Here is a 20,136-nt window from a genome sequence, read left to right as displayed (position 1 = left end):
GTCCAACGCATCCTTGACCTCTTTGTATCATAATCATTATCGTTTCATGTTTTGTTCTGGCCTGGTCGGCCTTGTGTGAAACAGTCCGTGATGCTACCATAGCCAATGACGATCACTTTAATCTTGTCTTGCAGCTAGCTTCAGCCCCCCCTTGGAAGAGTGAACAGACATTCAATGGACAACTCCACTCCAATGGCAGGCCCTCGGAGGCAGAGACGGCGGATGGCGTCCGAGGAGAGTTACCACGATGAGATCCCTGTTCCTGGTCAGGGCAGCAGTAAGGTAAGTCGAGTCAATAGTTCATGTCACATATAATCATCCCAACCGTGTGTGTATATCTACCCTGTCTACTCTACTCTTCCCTTTCTTCCGTTCCATTTCAAGTCAGTCGAAAGCTACCACACCACGGGCACCCTCCACCACGACAGTCAGTCTTTATCGTGTGAACACGCGATCGCGTGTGTCTCTCCTTGCCTCTCTTTTTTATTCATTTTTCCTGCTTGTCTGGGACAGCGTCATCTTTGATCACCACCCTCTCTTTTTATTTTGCCTGGTTTTTAAACAACAAGCCAGCGCCCGTCTCTCCCTTGAATATACTTGTTTCTTGGCTTTAAAGATTTCTGGTCTTATTTTCTTTGGCCTATCTACCTGGTAAGTTTCATCGGTGAACAAGCCTCAATATGCAAGCGGAACAAGGGACCAACAACACATGCGAACCCTCATCTCAAGTGCCGCTTTCGAGCATTGCCGGCCGGTTCATGATCATGTAAACAATTGATTCCTAGTGGTCTCAGCGTTTATAGATCCTGCTCGGCTGTACACCCTCTCGGTGCCACTGTCGAAAGCTGCCGAGATATATCATCACCTGCCTCACTTGGACTCTTACGGCTGTCGACAGTGTCAGGCTGCCAATCCGATTCAGACACTGCACCTCACTTTCATTCTGCCAGTGCCAGTGCCATTGTTGTTGCTGTTGCTGTTATTCTGTGCCTTATTTATTCTCGTCTGTTCCTTCGTCCATCCTCTCTTTTTCATCCTTTCTTCACCATTGTGCAGATCATTGTTCCCTTCCTTTGTTCACCTCGATCTATACAAAACCCTCCCCAACCCCAAACCTTATTGACAGCTTTCTCGAGCTTGATATTGAGATCTCTTCCTTTCTCTCACATCACACCGATTTCCCCAATTGACTTTTGCGTATGGTTTCCTCCAACTTTGTCAAAACAACATACGAAAATACAGGCATACTGACTTTATCCTTCGTAGCCATCTGCAATATCAACACACTCTCTAGAGCGATACTATACCGCTACACCCCAGAAACAACGATTTAGCTGGCTATTCATCGTCATCATGGGTCTTTCGACTATCGTCACGGCCTCCCTCTTGGCCATGCGCCTCTTCACCCTCCCAGCTTCGGCTGCTCCTCAGGCTATCGAGGTTGAGGTTGATGTCGCTGCTCCCGCGGCCTCTGTGTCTACTGCCGCACCGGCCTATCCTGCACCTCCATCGCCTGAGCCTGCCACTCCCAAGGCTCCTGCTTACTCGGCTGCCGCCGCTGCTGGTTCTTGGTGGATGTCCGACATCAAGCGTCAAGGTGTCGTTGCTTATGGCTCCGCCGACTACAAGATCTTCCGCAACGTGAAGGACTACGGTGCCAAGGGTGATGGTAGCTCTGACGACACTGAGGCCATCAACGCCGCCTTCTCTGACGGCAACCGTTGTGGTAAGGGCTGTGACTCTTCTACTGTCACTCCTGCTCTCGTCTACTTCCCTGCTGGTACCTATGTTGTCTCCAAGCCTATTCTCCCCTACTACTACACCCACATGATTGGTGATGTCAACAACCTTCCTGTTCTCAAGCCAACTGCCAACTTTGAGGGCATGGCTGTCATTGACGTCGATCCCTACAACCCAGATGGCTCCAACTGGCACACCAACCAGAACAACTTCTTCCGACAGGTCCGCAACTTCAAGATTGATCTCACTGGTATGCCCAAGAGCTCCGGTACTGGTATCCACTGGCAAGTCGCCCAAGCTACCTCTCTTCAGAACATCGTCTTCCAGATGATTGAGGACCCTAGCGATGACAACAAGCAGCAAGGTATCTTCATCGACAACGGCTCCGGTGGCTTCATGACCGACCTCACTTTCATTGGTGGTCGATATGGTGGTTTCTTTGGTAGTCAACAGTTCACCAGCCGAAACATGACTTTCCGCAACTGCAACACTGCCGTCTACATGAACTGGAACTGGTTGTGGACTCTCAACGGCCTCGACATCTCTGGCGCCAAGGTTGGCATCGACATGACTGCTGGCGGCAACGTTCAGAACGTCGGCTCTATTCTTCTTACCGATAGCAAGATTGCCAACACTGCAGTCGGTGTCCTGACCAACTACAACCCCGCCCAGCCCGATACCAACGGCACTCTTATCATTGACAACGTCGACATGTCCTCTGCTGTCCCTGTCGCTGTCAAGGGTGGTGGATCTAGTGCTACTATCCTTCCCGGCAACGCCAAGATTGCATCCTGGGTCCAGGGTCGTGCCTACAGCGGTGGCAGTGGTAAAGCTATCCAGGCCACTCAGACTCCCGTCACCAAGCCCAAGGCTCTTCTCGACTCCAAGGGTAATGTCGTCACCAAGAGCAAGCCTCAGTACAACAGTGTCCCCGCTTCCAACTTCATCTCCGTCAAGTCCAAGGGTGCCAAGGGTGATGGCAAGACTGATGACACTGCTGCCATTCAGGCTGTCTTCAACAGTGTCCAAGATGGTCAAATCGTCTACTTCGACCACGGCGCTTATGTCATTACCGACACTGTCAAGGTCCCCAAGAACATCAAGATTGTTGGCGAGGTCTGGCCTCTCATCATGGCTGGCGGAAACAAGAACTTCAAGGATCAAGCCAACCCCAAGCCCGTCTGGCAAGTCGGTCAAGCTGGTGATGTCGGCAACGTCGAAATCCAGGACCTCATGTTTGAGACTCTCGGACCCCAGCCCGGTGCTATCTTGATGGAGTTCAACGTCGCTGGTTCTACTCCCGGTTCCGCTGGTCTCTTTGATGTCCACTTCCGCGTTGGTGGCTCTGCTGGTACTCAGCTCCAGTCCGACAAATGCAAGAAGAACCCCAAGGTCAAGGCCGATCCTAACCCTGAGTGCCTCGGCGCCTTCATGCTCTTCCACATGACCAAGCAGTCTAGCTGCTACCTCGAGAACACCTGGTTCTGGGTTGCCGACCACGAGCTCGACCTTGGAGATCACTCTCAGATCAACCTCTACAACGGCCGCGGTGTTCTGATTGAGAGCACCAAGGGCGCTTGGCTGTGGGGCACCGCTTCCGAGCACAGCGTTCTCTACAACTACCACCTTGAGAATGCCTCTAATGTCTACATGTCGCTCATCCAGACCGAAACTGCTTACATGCAGGGCAACCCTGACGCGACTGTCCCTTTCACTGTCAACAAGAAGTACTTCGATCCCGACTTCAAGGCCACCTGCACCGGTACCTCTGAGCGATGTGCCCGTACCTGGGGTCTCCGCGCTGTCAACTCCAAGGATGTCTTCATCTATGGAGGAGGCCTCTACAGCTTCTTCGACAACTACGACCAGGTCTGTGTTGGCGAGAACAACTGCCAGGACAACATGATCGACATTGAGAGCTCGCAGGTGCACCTTTACGGCATCAGCACCAAGGCCTCTGTCAACATGGTCAATGTTGATGGCAAGTCGGCGGTCCTGGACAAGGACAACCGCAACAACTTCTGCGCCGCCATCGCGCTCTTCTCATCTTAGGAAGATGAGGTCGACGCACCACCTTATGGTGTGCCTCCTTACGCCTAGCTCACGCGAAATACCCGAGCGACACGTGCTCATTGCTGATTATGTGCTTTAAACGTGCCTCTGAATTTTCTTTCTTCTTTTTTTCCATAGGGTCTTTTTTGTTCCAGGATGGAACTGGAGTTTCGGATAGTAAGCGATGAAAAACGCTTTTGATATGCACCTCACCTTTGAGTAGACAGGGTAGCTGAATGAATCGAGTTGAGACAAGAAGTGTCGTCTCCAAATGTGACATTGCGATGATTCTGGTGTGATGTGCTATGCTGTGATGTTATGACGTAGCCAGATGTGATGATGTTTGTCCGCGAGACGTTGTGGTCACAAGGCGGTTAGTAGAGGACAAAGGACAAATGCCAAAAAACGATATGAAACAAGAGTAGACTCGAAAAGGGCCTGAATAAACTCAAGTCAACGTAGCATATCGACTGCCTCTGCATAAGAAGGAATCTGAAAAGGCAAAAAGATGCTGATGAAATTCGAACCATCGAACCAGCAAAAGCGAAGCCGAGTCCCGAAGGAGATGGGAGGCGGAGTGGTAAATTGAAGATGTACACCACTCCGCCAAAGTTCATTTTTAGCTACTTCGCTGAAGGAGAGAATAATAGAATAAATTATCAAGGCTGATTTGATGTCTTGGAGGGAGATTAGCGCGGCGCCGTGGCGTGATGCTGCCTGGTCTTGGTGCAGGGGTGGTGATGATTCACGGCTGAGCGACAAGGTTGTCAGACTAAGTCCAGCAGATTCAGGCACAGTGAACATGACTGAGGTTCAAAGGAGTAAATGAATTGTTGATTTATTTTCTGTATATATTGCTTAAAATAGAGAAGAGTATAAAACTGAGAAGGAAAGGTAGGAGTAGTTGCAAAAGTGAGAGGCTTAAGGGTAGCTGACATTCGAACTCATAACCAAAAAGCGAAGTCTCCCGAAGGAGAGGTTTATCTGGAGATCGAACCGGAGTTCGGTTGAGTTAAAGATGTAGCTACTTCGCTGGTAGTATTGCCTGTTCGTATGATCTATAACCTATGGATGGTGTTGGCTGAGCCAGGGTGTCTTGCAGTACTTTACACAACAGACCCAGAGCTTTTGCAAGACAACGGGGAGCTTACCTAACATAGGAGATGCTATTACAAGAACACCAAAACAGTATCTACATGTTTACTACATCACGTCTAATAGAATTGTCTCTCAGGTCCAGAAAAGTCCAAAAAGAAATGGTCAGTATGGGCAGGCATTCATTCCTTGTTCACATTGCGCCTTGAACTGCAGGGCTCTCGTCTGACAAAAAGCGAAGGCTTTACATCCGGAGATGGTCAAGCAAGATTTGTTCATCTGAGCTATTGGGCTGGTATTTCTCGCTACTTCGCTGGTATCTGTTTGTTTGCTTTGGTATATAACCGACTGTCACTTGTGGCTGTTGTTGTTGGTTGGAGGTGGTGATGTGCTGCAGGGGTTGTTAGCGGCTGTGGGGTTCTGAAGCCGGCGTTGAGTCACCTCGCCGAGATGCATCTGCGAGGACCCCTGCGGCCAGCACTTGACTTGTAAGTAGCTGTCTCTTTTCTTGCATGCTCTCAGCTCGTTAGACACTAGTTGATCAAACGGAATGTTAGTTATTTACTCAATGCTCTGATATGACTAGTCACGGTGATGGTGAACGCTTGGTGATATAAGGTTCTGCCTAATTTGACCGCCTGCTGTACCGTATTCTTTCGGCTAGCTCTCCCGTGGTTGGTGCCATTCAACTCCCCCGATAACTCACTCTCATCTTCCAATACTCGTTGTATTGCTTGAGCAAAATGTCGTGGACAAAGAAGAAGACAACAGGGCCTGCACCACCTCAACTTTGTTTCACACCCAAGTTGTCAGAATGGAATGAGGGAAAGCGGGCTTCTAATAACGGCCGGGGCACTGATGATGCTCTCACTGTGACCCGCATCCTTGAAGCAGCCGATATCCCATGCTGTATAGTCGGTACCAGTGCTCTCATATTTTATGGAGCTGCCAGAGTGCGTCACGTATGTTTCTAGGTTCCTAGAATATGGATGGTTCTGTTGATGCTCGATAGCACTGGGAAATCTGTGTCCCGACGCATCTCGTTGATAAAGCGGTTGCATTGTTACAGTCAGAACCTCATTCTGCCACTTACCACCTCGCGGAACCCTGGGACACACCGAGCTCTTCTCTATTACATACCTGGCACCGCTTCAATCATAATGAAACCGACTTTTGCTTTGTCATTGTTCCCGACAGGGACGTCCATATTGTATGCGAACCCTCTAACTTCACCCGTAGCCTTCGAGGACTACCGTATCCCAAACTGGACGTCTTTATACAGAGCTGTCTAGACACAGGCGACGAACTGAAACTCTGTGATGTGATTGATGGTACAGACCTGCCAGAGGAATGGGGAGAAGAGAACCTTGAACTGGACGGTACAAACGACGTTGACTGGGCTATTGAGGCAAACAAGAGAGGTTCCGAATCCCAAGACGAGCAGTTTGCGGGTTGGTCGATTTTTGCGTGCAAACCAAAAAGCAGACGAGCTATGTGGCAATCATACGTACGAACAAAGAAGGACAGATTGGATTGGACCAAGCCGAGCCATGTGTTTACTACCCAATATCGTATTATCGATACCCCGGACTCATGGACTGTTCTTTCGGATGATTACTAGAAACACATAGGGTGAAGTGATGATGTGGTGTCAAAGACTGACCAGTCCAAAAATAATGAAAACATTCATATATTACAGCCTAGCCCTCCGAGAAGCAAGAAAAGAGTAGTAATTCCTTAATAGAAAGTATTAAAATAAACTTATCCTAAATTTACACTAAACTTGTACTAAATTACCTAAGTCCCCGTCTTATTTAGGACTAAGATCCTAAGTTTTATTTCCTCCACTAGCCACCCCAAGTCTAGTCCAGTCGAAGAACCCTTTTCATGTTCTTGCATGCCTCCTTGCTATTATCAAGCTTGAATACATCGTAGAATTCTCGGCGCCAGTGCCCTGACAGATGCTCGCTCCATGTTCTGATTTCATTGCCGTAATGTCGAAAAAGGAACGTAAGGTCCTGAAAGTCTGATTGCTTCTTTCTTGAGATCCAAGTTCCCAACTTTCCTTCGACCTGCCAAGTCAGGGGGATGACCGGAACCTGATTGCCCTGAGGTGTTGCGAAGTGAGGCGTGATGAGTTCAACAGAGTCTTCGTCTCCTAAATCGGGGGTATTGAGTTGGCCTAAGGTGAGTTTAGTTATCGCTACACATTATGCTTCCTTCTCCTACCTGAGAGAACAACATCCACTCCAACAAGCTGGCCATTTTCCCCAATGTCCACAAACATCCTTTCTTGGATGCTACCCATGATCTCATAATGTGAGAGAATTGCCCTGAAACCTTGTGTCAGTCCGCCCCAAAAGGCAAGTTTTCGCACACCTCCTCGTGGTCCGGGCCACAGCGAGTAGATCGAAATAGTGGCAGTTACCAGTTGCAAGGGGATAAGATTGCCCTGACTTGGCGAACGTCGGTCGCCAATACCAGAAGATCGAGGTCGCGGGTCTCGCGCTCAGATCCTCGAAGTTTGAGAGCCCAACCACCAAACCACGCATATCGCGTCTTACCATCAAATGCTGCCTGAAGCATAGCAGCAGCCTTTGACATCTGCTTGTTGGTGGCTCTCACAGCATTACGCTCAAGGTCTCTAAGCTCTTTTGGAGTGGCTTGGCCAAAGTAACGAGCCATGTTGGGCGTGAAAAAGATATGGGATGAATGTAATGTATACGGTATGGGACCGAAAGGATGGGAAATGCAATACGTCCTGGTATTTTTAAAGTTTTGGGCTGAGAACTGGAACTGATAGCTTGGACATGATAGGCCAGCCCGAGGAATTCCCATCATATTTATACATCTAGCACGAAGTTCTCTGGATAGCAACACCGGGTTATGAGGCGGAACGATGTCGTGATGCCTTGCCATTTGCCTCCACCTGTTTCTGTTGGCCTGCTGTCAGGCTGTCAGCGCTTGGGGCCGCATGAACTCGGGCAAGCGGCCAGACAAACCTAGCCTCCCTAACCTTCATCTACCATCATGTATGTCGACCTTGTCAAAGTGCAAGTGATGTTCTGGAAACTAATGTGGCCATGACGCGGTGCGGTAAAGTCTTGCCGGTGTCGGCCGGCAATTCTCTGATTGGCGATTACTTGCCGCGCGCCTGTGATACCCTGTGATCTTGCTGAAGCTCATGAAGATAGAGCTGACCTTTCACTAATCCTTGAAAGGGTTCACTCACTATGCTAAAAAAGAAGTTCTACATTGAGTGACACGGAGATTCCATCAGTCTGTTAAAAAACATTTGCTGCTGAGCGTCTGTCTTTTGGGGCGACCTAGTCTTAGAGGTGGACTCGAACCTCCAACGATAAAAAAAGCGAAGGGAGTGTTCTGGGATTCCGGACTCCCCACTCGACCACCTTGGGACTTAGTAGTGTTCTAAAGTTTTGAGTGTGCAGCTACTTCGCTGGTGGACAGGTTATTTGTTTTGGTATATAAGGCTATGTTGGTTGCTCTCAAAGTTGTATGGCCAAACCTACTGCTTGTGGCTGCGGAATTTATGGCCTGAAGGTATGTAAAGAAGAAAAGAATCTATAACACCAGTATCTATATTTAAAATATAAACTCTTATCTTAGTATGGGATATATAAAAGAAGAAGGATGAATAAGGTCGTGTTATAATAGGAGCTCAGGGGTTCGAACATACGATGTGGCGAGCACCAAAAAGCGAAGGCAACGAGGCGTCTGCTCCCCGCTGCGTTATACGTGATCCTTAGTATAGTATTTTAGCTACTTCGCTGCTATTGGCGTTGGAAATTGTAGTATATAAATGTGTGAGCAAGTCGGGCTTTAAACGCATAATGACCATTACTTAACAGCAGCAACATATACACAGGGAATTTGACCATGGCTCCGCAAACAAGTTGTATTTAAAAAGAAGATCGGTTTGAAGGCGAAGAAGCAGGAAGAAGCAGGAAGATGAGAGCATAGTGGAAGAATAGAACTCGACCTTGCGAAGTGCTGAATGGTAAGACAAAAAAGCGGAATCAGGTTCCCGAGGAAGATGGAATACAAACTGATGAGCCATGGGGAAGTTATCATATATATGCGATTGTGAAGAAAGATTCGGAGATGCAATACGGACTCGATACCATATGTTGGGCAATGTCCATATGTTGGGCAATGTGAAGGATGGCAAGGTTGAAGGCAAAGACATGACCATGGCTGAGAGTATAAAGCAAGATGCAGTCGGCTATGAGCAGAATCACCGAGAAGACTTTGAAAAGGCTGTTTAATTCTACGGCTGACATATCAACTGCGCGGATAGACACCCTGAAGTTCTTAAGATAATCTTTTAAGTCGATGGGATTAAAATTCCTGATGCAGGCTAGATACTCCACGAAGACTACAGAGTCATACTGCTAGAGGTAATGTGCAGTATTGGAGAAAAAGAAGACAAACAAAAAAACTAGAATGTGATGGCCATCACAGGACTCGAACATAGAGTCATAAACACTGTAGGAAACGAAGGGTGGATCCGGGATTCCGGACTCCCGCTACACCAAGAGGTTCATCTTATAAATTCTTAGCTACTTCGTTGAAAGCTACTGTTTCAATTTGGTATATAACGAAGCTTCCAGGTTGGTCCTTGTTGTCTGTTATCTGGTCAAAAGGGGTTGTTGCTGCCTGGGTTGTGCAGGCAGCAGCCGAGGCGCAGCACAAGTGGCGACCGACATCATTGGATGGACAGGTCGAGAGGCCTCATTACTTTTGCCGTTCAAACTTTGCTTGTGTGTACTCATCTTTCTCCACGATGAAGAGGAGGCTTCTGTTGAGCTGAATGGTTGACTTTGATCTGAGTCGTCTGGCCATGGCCCAGGGGTCAGTCATTCGAAGCAGGACAGCACACGATCGCCAACACCACCACTTGAGACACGTCGACTTCACCGCATGACGCCGCAATAAAACAGAAGATCAAATGGATTAAATAGTGTATTAAGGCGGCCTTGATTGAAGTCCCTGTTCTATCTTTGGGCAAGTGTCTGTTCAGATGGGACAGCAAGCTGAACCCCTGACTTACGCCAGGAGTATTTTTACTCGATTATATAAGCCTTTAATCATTAAAAACCCATGATCACAGTATTAGTGACGGAAAAAGAGGCGGGCTTCGAACAGGCAAAAAGACAAGGAGTGGGTAGCGGGAGAGAGAGTTTTTAGGAGCGGATTTTAGGATTCATAGGTTCTAGGACGTATACCGCTACACCACTCCTTGTCGAAAGGGATACATTAATTCTAATATTTAACACTCTACCCTGGCAGAGTTGCGAGTTACAAGTTCCGTTCAGGCGAGCGAGCCTGCCACTTATACCATACCACACGACTTACCAGGTCTGGTCACCAAGACCGAAAAAGAATACCCCTGGGTTTACTGTATTATTATATACAACCTATACGTTAGCTTACAAGGAGCTCAGGCTTGGAAACAAGCTATAGCAAAAAGAAATGCCACAAGAGAATAAGAGTAAAAGAGGGGGCAAGGAGTAAAGAATAAGAAAGGGAAAAATAAAAAAAAGAACAAGAACGTGGTAGAAGTGGTAAGTGCGAACAGTGATACAGGGTCGGAGGGAGGGTCGGAGGATTTAAAGGACAGGGGGGATTTGAAGGAGAGGGGGAATTCGTAGGAAAGGCCTCGAAGGTAGGGTCGTCGGCTCGGAGGATACCACTGTACCACTCTTCGCTGGGGGTATAGAGAGTGATTTTGGCATATAAGGGTATGTCCTCTGGTCTGGGACACAAGACCCCAGTGCTGGTAGGCTGTCGTTCTAGGCAGGGCAAAGCATGCTTCTGCCTAACTGAACTATGACCCTCCCCCTTGCCCCCTTTTTTGACTTGGCCTCATGTTGAAGCTGCCCTGAAGGCCTTTACGTCAAGAGCCAAAGCTTGAAGTTGTCCTTCTCATTGCGTCCCCAAGTCGCCCCTAAGTCGCGACTTTATCCAAACGAGGTCAAGTAGTTACAGGCCCCTTCTCGCGGCGTACTTGTACTTGTAACGACCTTCTTTCAAGAGCATATAGTCGACTGGGCAACATGAAAAAGGACTGGCAAAAAGGAAAAAAGACAATAAGTATTGTTCAACTTTGGCGAAAAACGAGGAGCGGTGTAGTGGGAGAAGGAATTGTAGGAGCGGATTCAAGAGTTTTTAGGTTCTTAGGTTGTAGGAGCGGATACCACTACACCACTCCTCGCCGATAGACATAGATGTGATTTTGACATATAAGGTGTAGAGTCGGGAAACGGTGCTACTCAGCAGCCAAAGGCAATGTATCATGTACTAGGGAGGGCAAGGAGGATATTGCCAATGTGCGTTATTTTGTCTTTCTGCGTTGGGGCGAAAGCTTCTCTTAAACTCTCACCTTCATCACATGTGCTGTCCAGAGGGCAAAAAGAAATGTCATGGAAGACGCTCGAAGTCGTGACTTTGGCCAAAAAACAAAGAGCGGGATCCAGTGGGTTGAGAGAGTATATAGGAGAGAGTATGAAGATTTTAGGTTAATAGGATGCGAATTCCCACTAGACCACACGCTCTTTGCTGAAGACAATATGTGTGGTTTTGGTATGTAAGGGGTAGGCGGCCATGTCGTGTTGGGTGGCGTGCCATACAGTGATCATCGACACAGCGCCCATATCAATGGCATGAGTGTCCTTGGAGATTGGGCATGATCGTGTTCTGAACTGCGATGGTAAAAGGGGGATGTCATCACCGAGGATGAGGCCTGCAGATAAGATCATCGTCAAGTACTGTTCTGGCGTGGATGCGAAACAAAAGACCAAAAAGGAGACTCCTTGTAGGGGAGGATTCGAAGTCGAGACCCAAGCCAAAAAACGAGGAGTGGGTAGTGAGGTGAGAGAGGTTTTAGGTGCGGAAGAGAGACTTTAGGTTTAGTAGGTAACGTATTCCCACTACACCACTCCTCGCCGACGGTAAACAGAGTGATTTTGGTATATAAGGGGTAAGTGGTCGGTGTCCGTCTTGTCATGTCCGTCACTCCACTCCACGCCATGTCGATAAGTATGTCCATTGTTTGGGAGATGTACCCATGTTGACCATGACTCGGTTCGCGATAGATATTTTCGTCGAAAACAATGAGAACCGACCTTGTGATGAATGCCCGAAGGGCCATCGAAGATCACGACTGAGGGCGACGTCGAACGGCAAAAAGGTAATGTTGATGTCGAGACGGAGAAGTCGGTGTCAAAGGGAAAACTCGAAGTTGTGAACTTGGGCAAAAAGCAAGGTGCAGGTAGTGGGGTGAGAGAAGTTATAGGCGAGGAAGAAAGATTTTAGGTTAATAGGGTGCGTATTCCCACTACACCACTCCTTGCCGAGGGTAAACTGAGTGTTTTTGGTATAAAAGGGGCAGGCAGCAGCTCCCTCCTGAGTGCCACACCACGCCACAACAAGCACGGGCGGGACTCACAGCAGGCAGAGCAAGCACGAAGGTCATAGTGCTGGACTGCTATACCCACATCGACCTCGACAGTCTGACTCAACCTCCATTTCCTTCGATCTCAACATCCTTTGGCCATCTGGTAATGTATAGCAAGATAGGACGAAGCCCTTTTCGGCAAAACCGAGAGGTGTATATTTTCAGCTCTGTTTGCAGACAGCATGAACAGATCATTTTCGTCGCATTTTTGAATCGCCTTTTGGGATGTCGTGGAACAAAAAGAGGGTTTGTCGGTTGCTTGTCGAAGAAGTGTTGGAAGTCTTGAACGACAAAAATCGAAGAGCAGCCTAGTGGGTGAAGAATTTTTAGGTGCGGAATGAAGAGAGTTTATAGGTTCGACGTATACCACTAGACCACTCTTCGACACGGGTAATAGGGTGGTTTTGGTATATAAGGGTAAAGGGACAAGGGGCCATATGCTATGAAGTCCCGAGGCCAGCACCGGACGAAGTGACCAAACTCATGGCAAAAAGGCCAAGAGGGTATCATCATGATTTGACAAGCATGGCCGAATCGCGAGAACTGAAAAATGAAGATACAGTATGTTGACTCGAACATGCGAACTGGCAAAAACGAAGAGTGGCCTAGTGGGAGACTGTTTTTAGGTGCGGTATGAAGAGTTTGTAGGTTTTAGGTGCGGCACCACTAGACCACTCTTCGTTGGTATAGAGAGTGTTTTTGGTATATAAGGGGTAGGTGTCCCATGGTCTGTGCAAGGTTCCCCGGGCAGCTGCGGTCAGCATTGTGTCAAAGTTAGACGGATCTTTTGCCACCTTGTGACTCAATATACCCCAGCCTAGAGTTCTCTTTATGTGACAGACTTCGCCGTCGGATAGGCTTAGGCAATTATGTGGGTAGTTGGTATGCTACCTCAGCGGTGCTTATGGTAACTTGCATCACACGCCTTACTCGAGACAGCTGCAGGAAGCAAAACTATCAGGCGAGTCGAAGAAAGTCCTTCCAGTTTGGTCGTTCTCAGGGGAATGTCGTCGTGTTTTTGCACCGAAAAAAAGAACAATGCCAAGAGTCATTCGAACTCATGGACGGCAAAAGTGAAGAGTGGCCTGGTGGGAGACTGTTTTTTAGGTGCGGTTTGAAGAGAGTTTGTAGGTTTTAGGTACGGTACCACTAGTCCACTCTTCGTCAAGGATAACTGTGCTTTTGGTATATAAGGGGTACGTGTCGACTGGCCCCATCTGAGCCTTGGTGTCCCCTCGTCAAACAGGGCGATGGCATATAAAAAGAAGATCCGATTCGATGTTGCTGCAACCTGAGAACGTTCTTATACGATTATATCGCAATCATAATGACATTAAATGCCACTAACTTGAGATCGACAAAATCGAAGGGAGGCTCGGTGGGACGGGGATTCATGGGGCTGGATTCTGGACAAGATTCGTGGGATTGAGGTTCGTAGGTTCTAGGGAGGGTGCCGCTAGACCACGGTTCGGTGAAGGATACCAGGTAGTGTCTGATTTTGGCATACAGGGGGTAGATCTCGGCTGTTCACATCAGAGCCTGGTGACCCCGATGTCAACCAAAGCAACTACATGCAAAAGGAAAGTCCAAGTCGATATCGCTTTAGTCCAGGAATCGTTCTCGTATCGTGAAGTCGCAAAAAAAGAATGGCATCACCTCTCGTTCGAACTCGTGAACGGCAAAATGAAGAGTGACCCAGCGGGAGAAGGATTTTTAGGTGCGGAATGACAGAAGGTTTATAGGTTATAGGACGGATACCGCTAGGCCACTCTTCGGGAGTGAAGTGAGTGTTTTTGGTATATAAGGGGCAAGGACGAGGGTCCGTACTGCCAGCGCTGCAGTGGCGAGGCAATTGTGGCCACCTGACCAGACCCCTCCAGGCAACCACCCTCAAGTGATCGAGCACTGGACAAGAACCAACAATGCCGCAAGGGTAAGGCTCTCTTGCGCAATGTTGAGTGGAATCAAGGCCCAACCATTCATCATCAACAATGTCTGGTCTTCGTACACTCCGTGGCAGTTGGCTTGGACGGGCTGTAAAATACCCCGGAGTCGACATCTTCGTCACCCAAAGCTTTTGTTCTGTCATTGACAAGCAAAATGGAATTTTCGTGTTGCGGCTGTCGTGTTTTTTGTATGATCCGGCAAAAACGAAGAGTGGTGCAGTGGGAGAAGGAATTGTAGGAGCGGAGTTTAGAGATTTTAGGTTATGATCTTAGGATCTAGGACGGATACCACTGCACCACTCTTCGGAAGGGTAGTGAATGTTTTTGGTATATAAGGGATAAGGACGAGGGGTCGTACTGGTGCCTAAGGTGCAGGCCGCTCTCAACGCAGGGCGTGTCAGCCTCCCAGGCCCGCCCCTGAACAGGACCTGCCTGTTGTCGATCGACTGGGACAATGGCATGCACTCCGTAATATCGTCTGTGCTCCTCGTCGTGTGAGCAGAAGTGACCTTCTCATTGTCCTGTCTCATCTCGGTCATGAGTCCTTCTCGGCTTGGTGAACAAGCTGGTATCGACTAGAAACAAAATGACACCGACTCCATATCGCTGTTGCCTGTCACGATGGCTATCGCTTAGTCGGTTTGCTGGCAGGGAGAGCAAAAAGAAAGGCGACTCGTGGCCATGCTGAAATTGTGCCATTCGGCAAAAAACGAAGAGTGGTACAGTGGGTGAAGGAAAAATTGTAGGAGCGCATTTTAGAGGTTTTAGGTTTATGATCTTAGGACCTAGGACGGATACCACTGTACCACTCTTCGCCGACAATAATAGAGTGGTTTTGGTATATGGGGGTAGACGTCCACGTCCCGTTTAACGCCAGATCACCCAAAAAAAATCGACCAACTGATCGGACCGGCTTGCAAAGTGCCTCATGCCTGCCTACCATCAAGCTTTTCCGCAAAGGCTCAAGTGTATCCGCCAAATAATCTCGCCTCACGCCTGCATGGAGCATCACGACTCCGTTCAATGGCACTTATTGACAGGTCATGGAGTTCCACCATATGTCTGTTGTCCAAACGGAAGTCGTCGATGTTGTAAGACGTCGTAAATGCTTGTTCATGTTCATCCCTGCGCTCGAGCGCCGTGAAGCCTGCAGGGAAATGAGAAGAAAAGGAGTCGACTGGAAAGATCAAGATGCCAAAAAGGAAGTCGAAGCAAATAGCAAAAGCGAAGAATGGTGTAGTGGGTGAGAATGGTCTGAGGAGCGGATTTTAGAGATTTTAGGTGACCTTAGGAGTTTAGGACGTATACCACTACACCACTCTTCGCATTGGTATAGAGAGTGATTTTGGTATATAAAGGTAGACCCTCAGAACCCACAGACACCCAAGGTATGTGAAGGTATGTGTCGCTCGGTTCGAACATACTGAAGCTTGGGTGCGATAAATCCGCGAAAAAGGATGCATGAGAAACAATCTCAGCAAAAATGAAGTTGATTTGACCGGCAAAAGCGAAGAGCGGTGCAGTGGGAGAATGGTCTTAGGAGCGGATTTTAGACATATTAGGTGACCTTAGGAGCAGGACGTATACCGCTACACCACTCTTCGCATCAGTAGGGTGAGTGATTTTGGTACATAAAGGTAACCCCCTCCATGGTACGTATCGTTGTGGCATGGCCTCGCTGCGTTCGAATGTCGTCGAAAGTCAACCAGATAAATCCGCGAAAAAAGAGGTCAGATGTCGAGACCAGAAGAACAAAAAGTTGAATCGAATGGCAAAAACCGAAGAGTGGTGTAGTGGGAGAAAGATCATAGGAGCGGAAAGAAGATTTTTTAGGTGATCATAGGAGTTAAGGAGCGTATACCACTACACCACTCTTCGGTATGGATATTGGGTGGTTTTTGGTATATAAGGGTAGGCATGGTCGTCTCGTGGAGGGCGCGAGGTGCAGTGGGCGAGGTTCGTGGGCGAAGCGTGAACGAAGAAGGTTTCCGTGCGTTCGTGGGTGGGCGAATGAGAGGTCGCGACAGCGTGAGTTTGGTCAGTATGACTCTTCGGGATGAGTCGTCAAAAGCGTATTCGGTTTCTCGCGGCTTCCATGATCACTTGATCACAGACACAACCCAAAAGAGTGTTCGTCGTGTTCGTCGTCGCAGCATTTCGTCGTGAATCTGCAGGTTGAAGTTGTCATGATGAACCCCACCTCAAATAATAATTTACAGACGTCAGAAGTCGGAGCTTTCTTTTTTCCGGCCACCACCATTAGTCTCTGAGCTTCCTGGAGCTTCCTTGGCGGTAGCCCACTACTAGCGCGAGTACGTAGACGTCATCGCCTCAAGCCAACTGTCCCATCGTCAAAAACGCGACCAAGGCCAATCTGGCGCCACTTCTTGCAAACCTTTTGCCTCTCTCCAAGCCTGTCATTGACCTCTACTAATGCTGTGGCTCTCTTGAGACTTACTCTGCGCTTGTTTAAAATGGTTACTACCCGACGTGCTGCGAGGGCGGCTGCTGAAGCGAACGATACAGTTATGGATTCTCCCTCAAGATCAACTTCGACACCTCGCTCGTCTCCTTTCCTGCCGACACCTCTAGAGAGAGCTGGGCTTGTAATATTCCCAGCTCTCTTGATCTTCGGAACCATCTTCTCTATAATCTCGCCGCAGACACGCGCCGCACCGTACGATCCTATCGCGCAGTCGCATTTCCAAGATCCCAGCGTTTCCCCCAGCTACTTCGCGCGCAAGTCCAATATTTTCAACGTTCTCTTTGTCAAGCGAGGCTGGGCATGGATCACTGTTGCGTTCTTTGTCTTCATTTTCAGCCATCCTAGCACCACCGACACCGGGCGACGTGTTCGCGCCAGTCTACGATGGGTTGCTGTAACAACTGTGTGGTTCCTCGTAACACAGTGGTGTTTTGGACCTGCTCTAATTGATCGTGGTTTCCGATGGACAGGTGGCCGCTGCGAGCTCGCTCGAAGGGAGGTTGAATTTGGTTCTGATACTGTTGGTGACAAGGTCACAGCAGTAGCCTGCAAAGCTGCCGGTGGTAAATGGAAGGGAGGTCATGACATATCGGGCCACGTCTTCCTCCTAACACTAGGCACTGCTTTTCTCATGCAAGAGGTCGGTTGGGCTGTGTTGAGATGGTCTGGCAAGCGAAACGAGGAGCGATGCGTCGTTATGACCGACGGAGCTCTCAAGAGCGCCAATGTCGAATCTGATACATCTCTCGGCGAAGGTTCCGAGCGACCTGCCCTAGGTCTCGGTGGCAAGTTCGCCGTGGGAGTCATGGGATTGAGTGCTTGGATGCTACTCATGACGGCCATTTACTTCCACACATGGTTCGAGAAGGTGAGCAAAGCTCGAGCAGTTTTTCAAGATGTAATTGCTAACGACTCCTAGTTTACTGGACTCTTGACCGCGGTGACGGCCTTTTACGTTGTGTATATTGTGCCTCGCTTTGTACCTGCTGTTAGACAGGTCATTGGTCTTCCCGGTATATAGAAAGAGGCAGGGTATGATGAGTTATGAGTGATGCAGGTGGAGTACGTAGATGTAAGATAGAACGAATTGCATACCCCCCCGTATAGCATCAATCGGTCCTTTACAGGTTTGCTTCATGTTGTTTCGTATCACTAATCTTCACCAACGATAGATGAACAACTCCAGGCCTGTCGACTGATGTCCATTGTGATGTCATGCTATAGTATTGTCATATGTGGGCACATGCTCTAGCCTCATGTCCGGCTATTTATCTCCTTCGTCGAGCAGAGGACTTTGTCTTCTTGAACTCGTCCTTAATCTCATCCAACAGTCCATCGACCGTCAAAACATCCACAGCAACACCAGCGAGACCCTTCGCCACCATAAGTGCCTTCTCGAAAGCGGGCTTGCTTCCCGCTGCGACTTCGAAGGGCGCAGTATGAGGGCCACTCTTTGGAACCGTGCCATTGGCAAAGGTGATCTGGAACATTGGGCTGATAGCTGGGAAGTCCTGGCTGATATTGCCTTGATCAGTTGAACCACCGGGCTCTCGCATCTTGTCGACATCAGCATCGGGGAGGTCACCGCCAAGCTCCTCGAACCAGCGTGTGTATGATGCAGCGAGACCGTCATTATTGTTCATGTTGGCGTAGCCGTATGGTCGTGTTGTGAAGTTCATCTTTGCGCCTGTGCCGAGAGCACCAGCCTTAAAGCAGTTGTACACACGGTCTGAGAGCTCTTCGAGTTGTTCCTCATTGGCGGCGCGGAGCTGGTAGCTTCCTGATGCATCGGCAGGAATAACGTTGATACGAGTTCCTGCTGAGTGGATGATTCCATGGACACGATCTGTTGTGCGCATCTGCTGGCGCATATAGGACAGAGCACTGTTGGCGAGGAGAAGTGCGTCTTGTGCATTGATGCCTTCCCATGGCCCGGCCGCAGCATGAGCCTCACGACCTGTGTACTCAACATCGACACGATCTGTTGACTGGGCCAGCATGTACGGCGTGTCGGGGCCGTTGCTGGGATGTGAGATCAGAGAGATGTCAATCTTGGCGTCCTTGAAGACGCCAGCTTCGAGCATCTTGACCTTTCCACCGAGAGATTCTTCAGCTGGTGTGCCAAAGAGAATGACCTTGCCACCAAGCTTCTCCTTGCGCATGATCTCAGCGGTTGCAAGAGCGCCACCTAGCGATGCTGTCGCAATCAAGTTATGGCCACAGGCATGTCCCAGTCCCTCTAGCGCATCGTACTCGGCATTGAAGCTCACGACAGGACCATCGCCTGAGCCATCGAACACGGCCATGAAAGCAGTGTCGATTCCACCAACTGTATCGGTTACGTTCCATCCCTTCTGCTTCTTCATGAACGATGTGAGAAGCTTGTGAGCTTTGAACTCTTTATATCCAAGCTCGGGATTGTCGTGGATGTTCTTGTTGATTGACCAGAGCTCTTTATCGAGTGAGTTAACGTAGTCTGAGACCGCGTCCGTGTATGGACTTGTAGCATTCTTCTTTTGGCGTGGCTCAAGGGTGGTTTGAAGTGATGATGCTGGGGTTGCGAGGAGTGTGAGGCCGAACACAACGGCTGCGAGGCCTCTGGCATGATCTAGACAGACCATTATGATGTCTTATTCTTCGATATGTAAGGAGTTCAATTGGAGCCAATTTTGGGGTTTTATTATCGTGTTACAATAATCCTGAGTGTCGCCTCAAAACTAGGCCAAGTGTAACAGACTTGCCGTCGCATTGCGGACATGGCGATCGCCTGAACTTATATGCCACGGCCATTCTGATCTCCAACATAACTCACTTAGGCGAACCATGATTGCCTGCATCCTCCTTATCACTTCTTTTGGCAGTATCTCAATTGCTCCTCAGTCTAGGACCTAGAATTGTTGCCCGAGACTCCACCTCGCAAATCCCCCGCCCAAAACGTTCTACAGTTACCTTCCTAACTGGGATATCAATTAAGCAAATCTTTAGAGTTATCAGTTAGTTGATCCTTGGTCGTATCGTCACCCCGCTTCGTGGGTCTCTTATTCCCTGCGATGAGTTCGTCTATGTAACCATAACCTTGATATCGATAGCCGATGCGGCACCGACCAAGCATCAGATTGCCGGAATGAAGATTACAAGTTTCCGAGGGTTTGAGTGATTGATATGGTGTTCTCCATAAGTTCTCTGTTGCCGTGGTCTAAAGCCGGCCACCATCCGCGGCGATATTGACCGCCATTTGTCGGCAAAGTAGGGTTTGTGTCAGAGGACTGAATATATACTCATTGGAGGAGGATTACATATCACGGTCGATTCAAAAGCGGTTCTATTGTCTTATACTAGGA

The 20,136-nt window shown here is 48.8% G+C and overlaps 5 protein-coding genes across 5 annotated transcripts; 3 read left to right on the top strand and 2 right to left on the bottom strand.

Annotated features, from left to right (window-relative positions):
* Positions 1-1,353: 1,353 nt before the first annotated feature.
* On the top strand, positions 1,354-3,792 carry FMAN_04936 (putative beta-1,3 exoglucanase precursor; the record flags this gene model as incomplete). The annotated part of the gene is made up of 1 exon (XM_041828297.1): positions 1,354-3,792. The coding sequence occupies one exon, from the start codon at positions 1,354-1,356 to the stop codon at positions 3,790-3,792; it is 2,439 nt and encodes an 812-aa protein (XP_041679174.1).
* Positions 3,793-5,630: 1,838 nt separating this feature from the next.
* FMAN_04937 (uncharacterized protein) lies at positions 5,631-6,508 on the top strand (the record flags this gene model as incomplete). The annotated part of the gene is made up of 2 exons (XM_041828296.1): positions 5,631-5,849; positions 5,900-6,508. 2 exons carry the CDS (start codon positions 5,631-5,633, stop codon positions 6,506-6,508), a joined length of 828 nt encoding a protein of 275 aa, XP_041679173.1.
* Positions 6,509-6,749: 241 nt separating this feature from the next.
* FMAN_04938 (uncharacterized protein) lies at positions 6,750-7,572 on the bottom strand (the record flags this gene model as incomplete). The annotated part of the gene is made up of 3 exons (XM_041828295.1): positions 6,750-7,069; positions 7,117-7,220; positions 7,316-7,572. The coding sequence occupies 3 exons, from the start codon at positions 7,570-7,572 to the stop codon at positions 6,750-6,752; spliced, it is 681 nt and encodes a 226-aa protein (XP_041679172.1).
* A 9,212-nt stretch (positions 7,573-16,784) lies between these two features.
* On the top strand, positions 16,785-17,816 carry FMAN_04939 (uncharacterized protein; the record flags this gene model as incomplete). Its single annotated transcript, XM_041828294.1, has 2 exons — positions 16,785-17,663; positions 17,715-17,816. The coding sequence occupies 2 exons, from the start codon at positions 16,785-16,787 to the stop codon at positions 17,814-17,816; spliced, it is 981 nt and encodes a 326-aa protein (XP_041679171.1).
* Positions 17,817-18,063: 247 nt separating this feature from the next.
* On the bottom strand, positions 18,064-19,416 carry FMAN_04940 (uncharacterized protein; the record flags this gene model as incomplete). The annotated part of the gene is made up of 1 exon (XM_041828293.1): positions 18,064-19,416. The coding sequence occupies one exon, from the start codon at positions 19,414-19,416 to the stop codon at positions 18,064-18,066; it is 1,353 nt and encodes a 450-aa protein (XP_041679170.1).
* Positions 19,417-20,136: the final 720 nt, after the last annotated feature.

This window comes from Fusarium mangiferae (assembly GCF_900044065.1).
Source record: "Fusarium mangiferae strain MRC7560 genome assembly, contig: FMAN_scaffold003, whole genome shotgun sequence".
Lineage (NCBI taxonomy): Eukaryota > Fungi > Ascomycota > Sordariomycetes > Hypocreales > Nectriaceae > Fusarium > Fusarium mangiferae.
The sequence above is the reverse complement of the archived record's forward strand: the minus strand, read 5'-3'. Positions and strand labels throughout refer to the sequence as shown.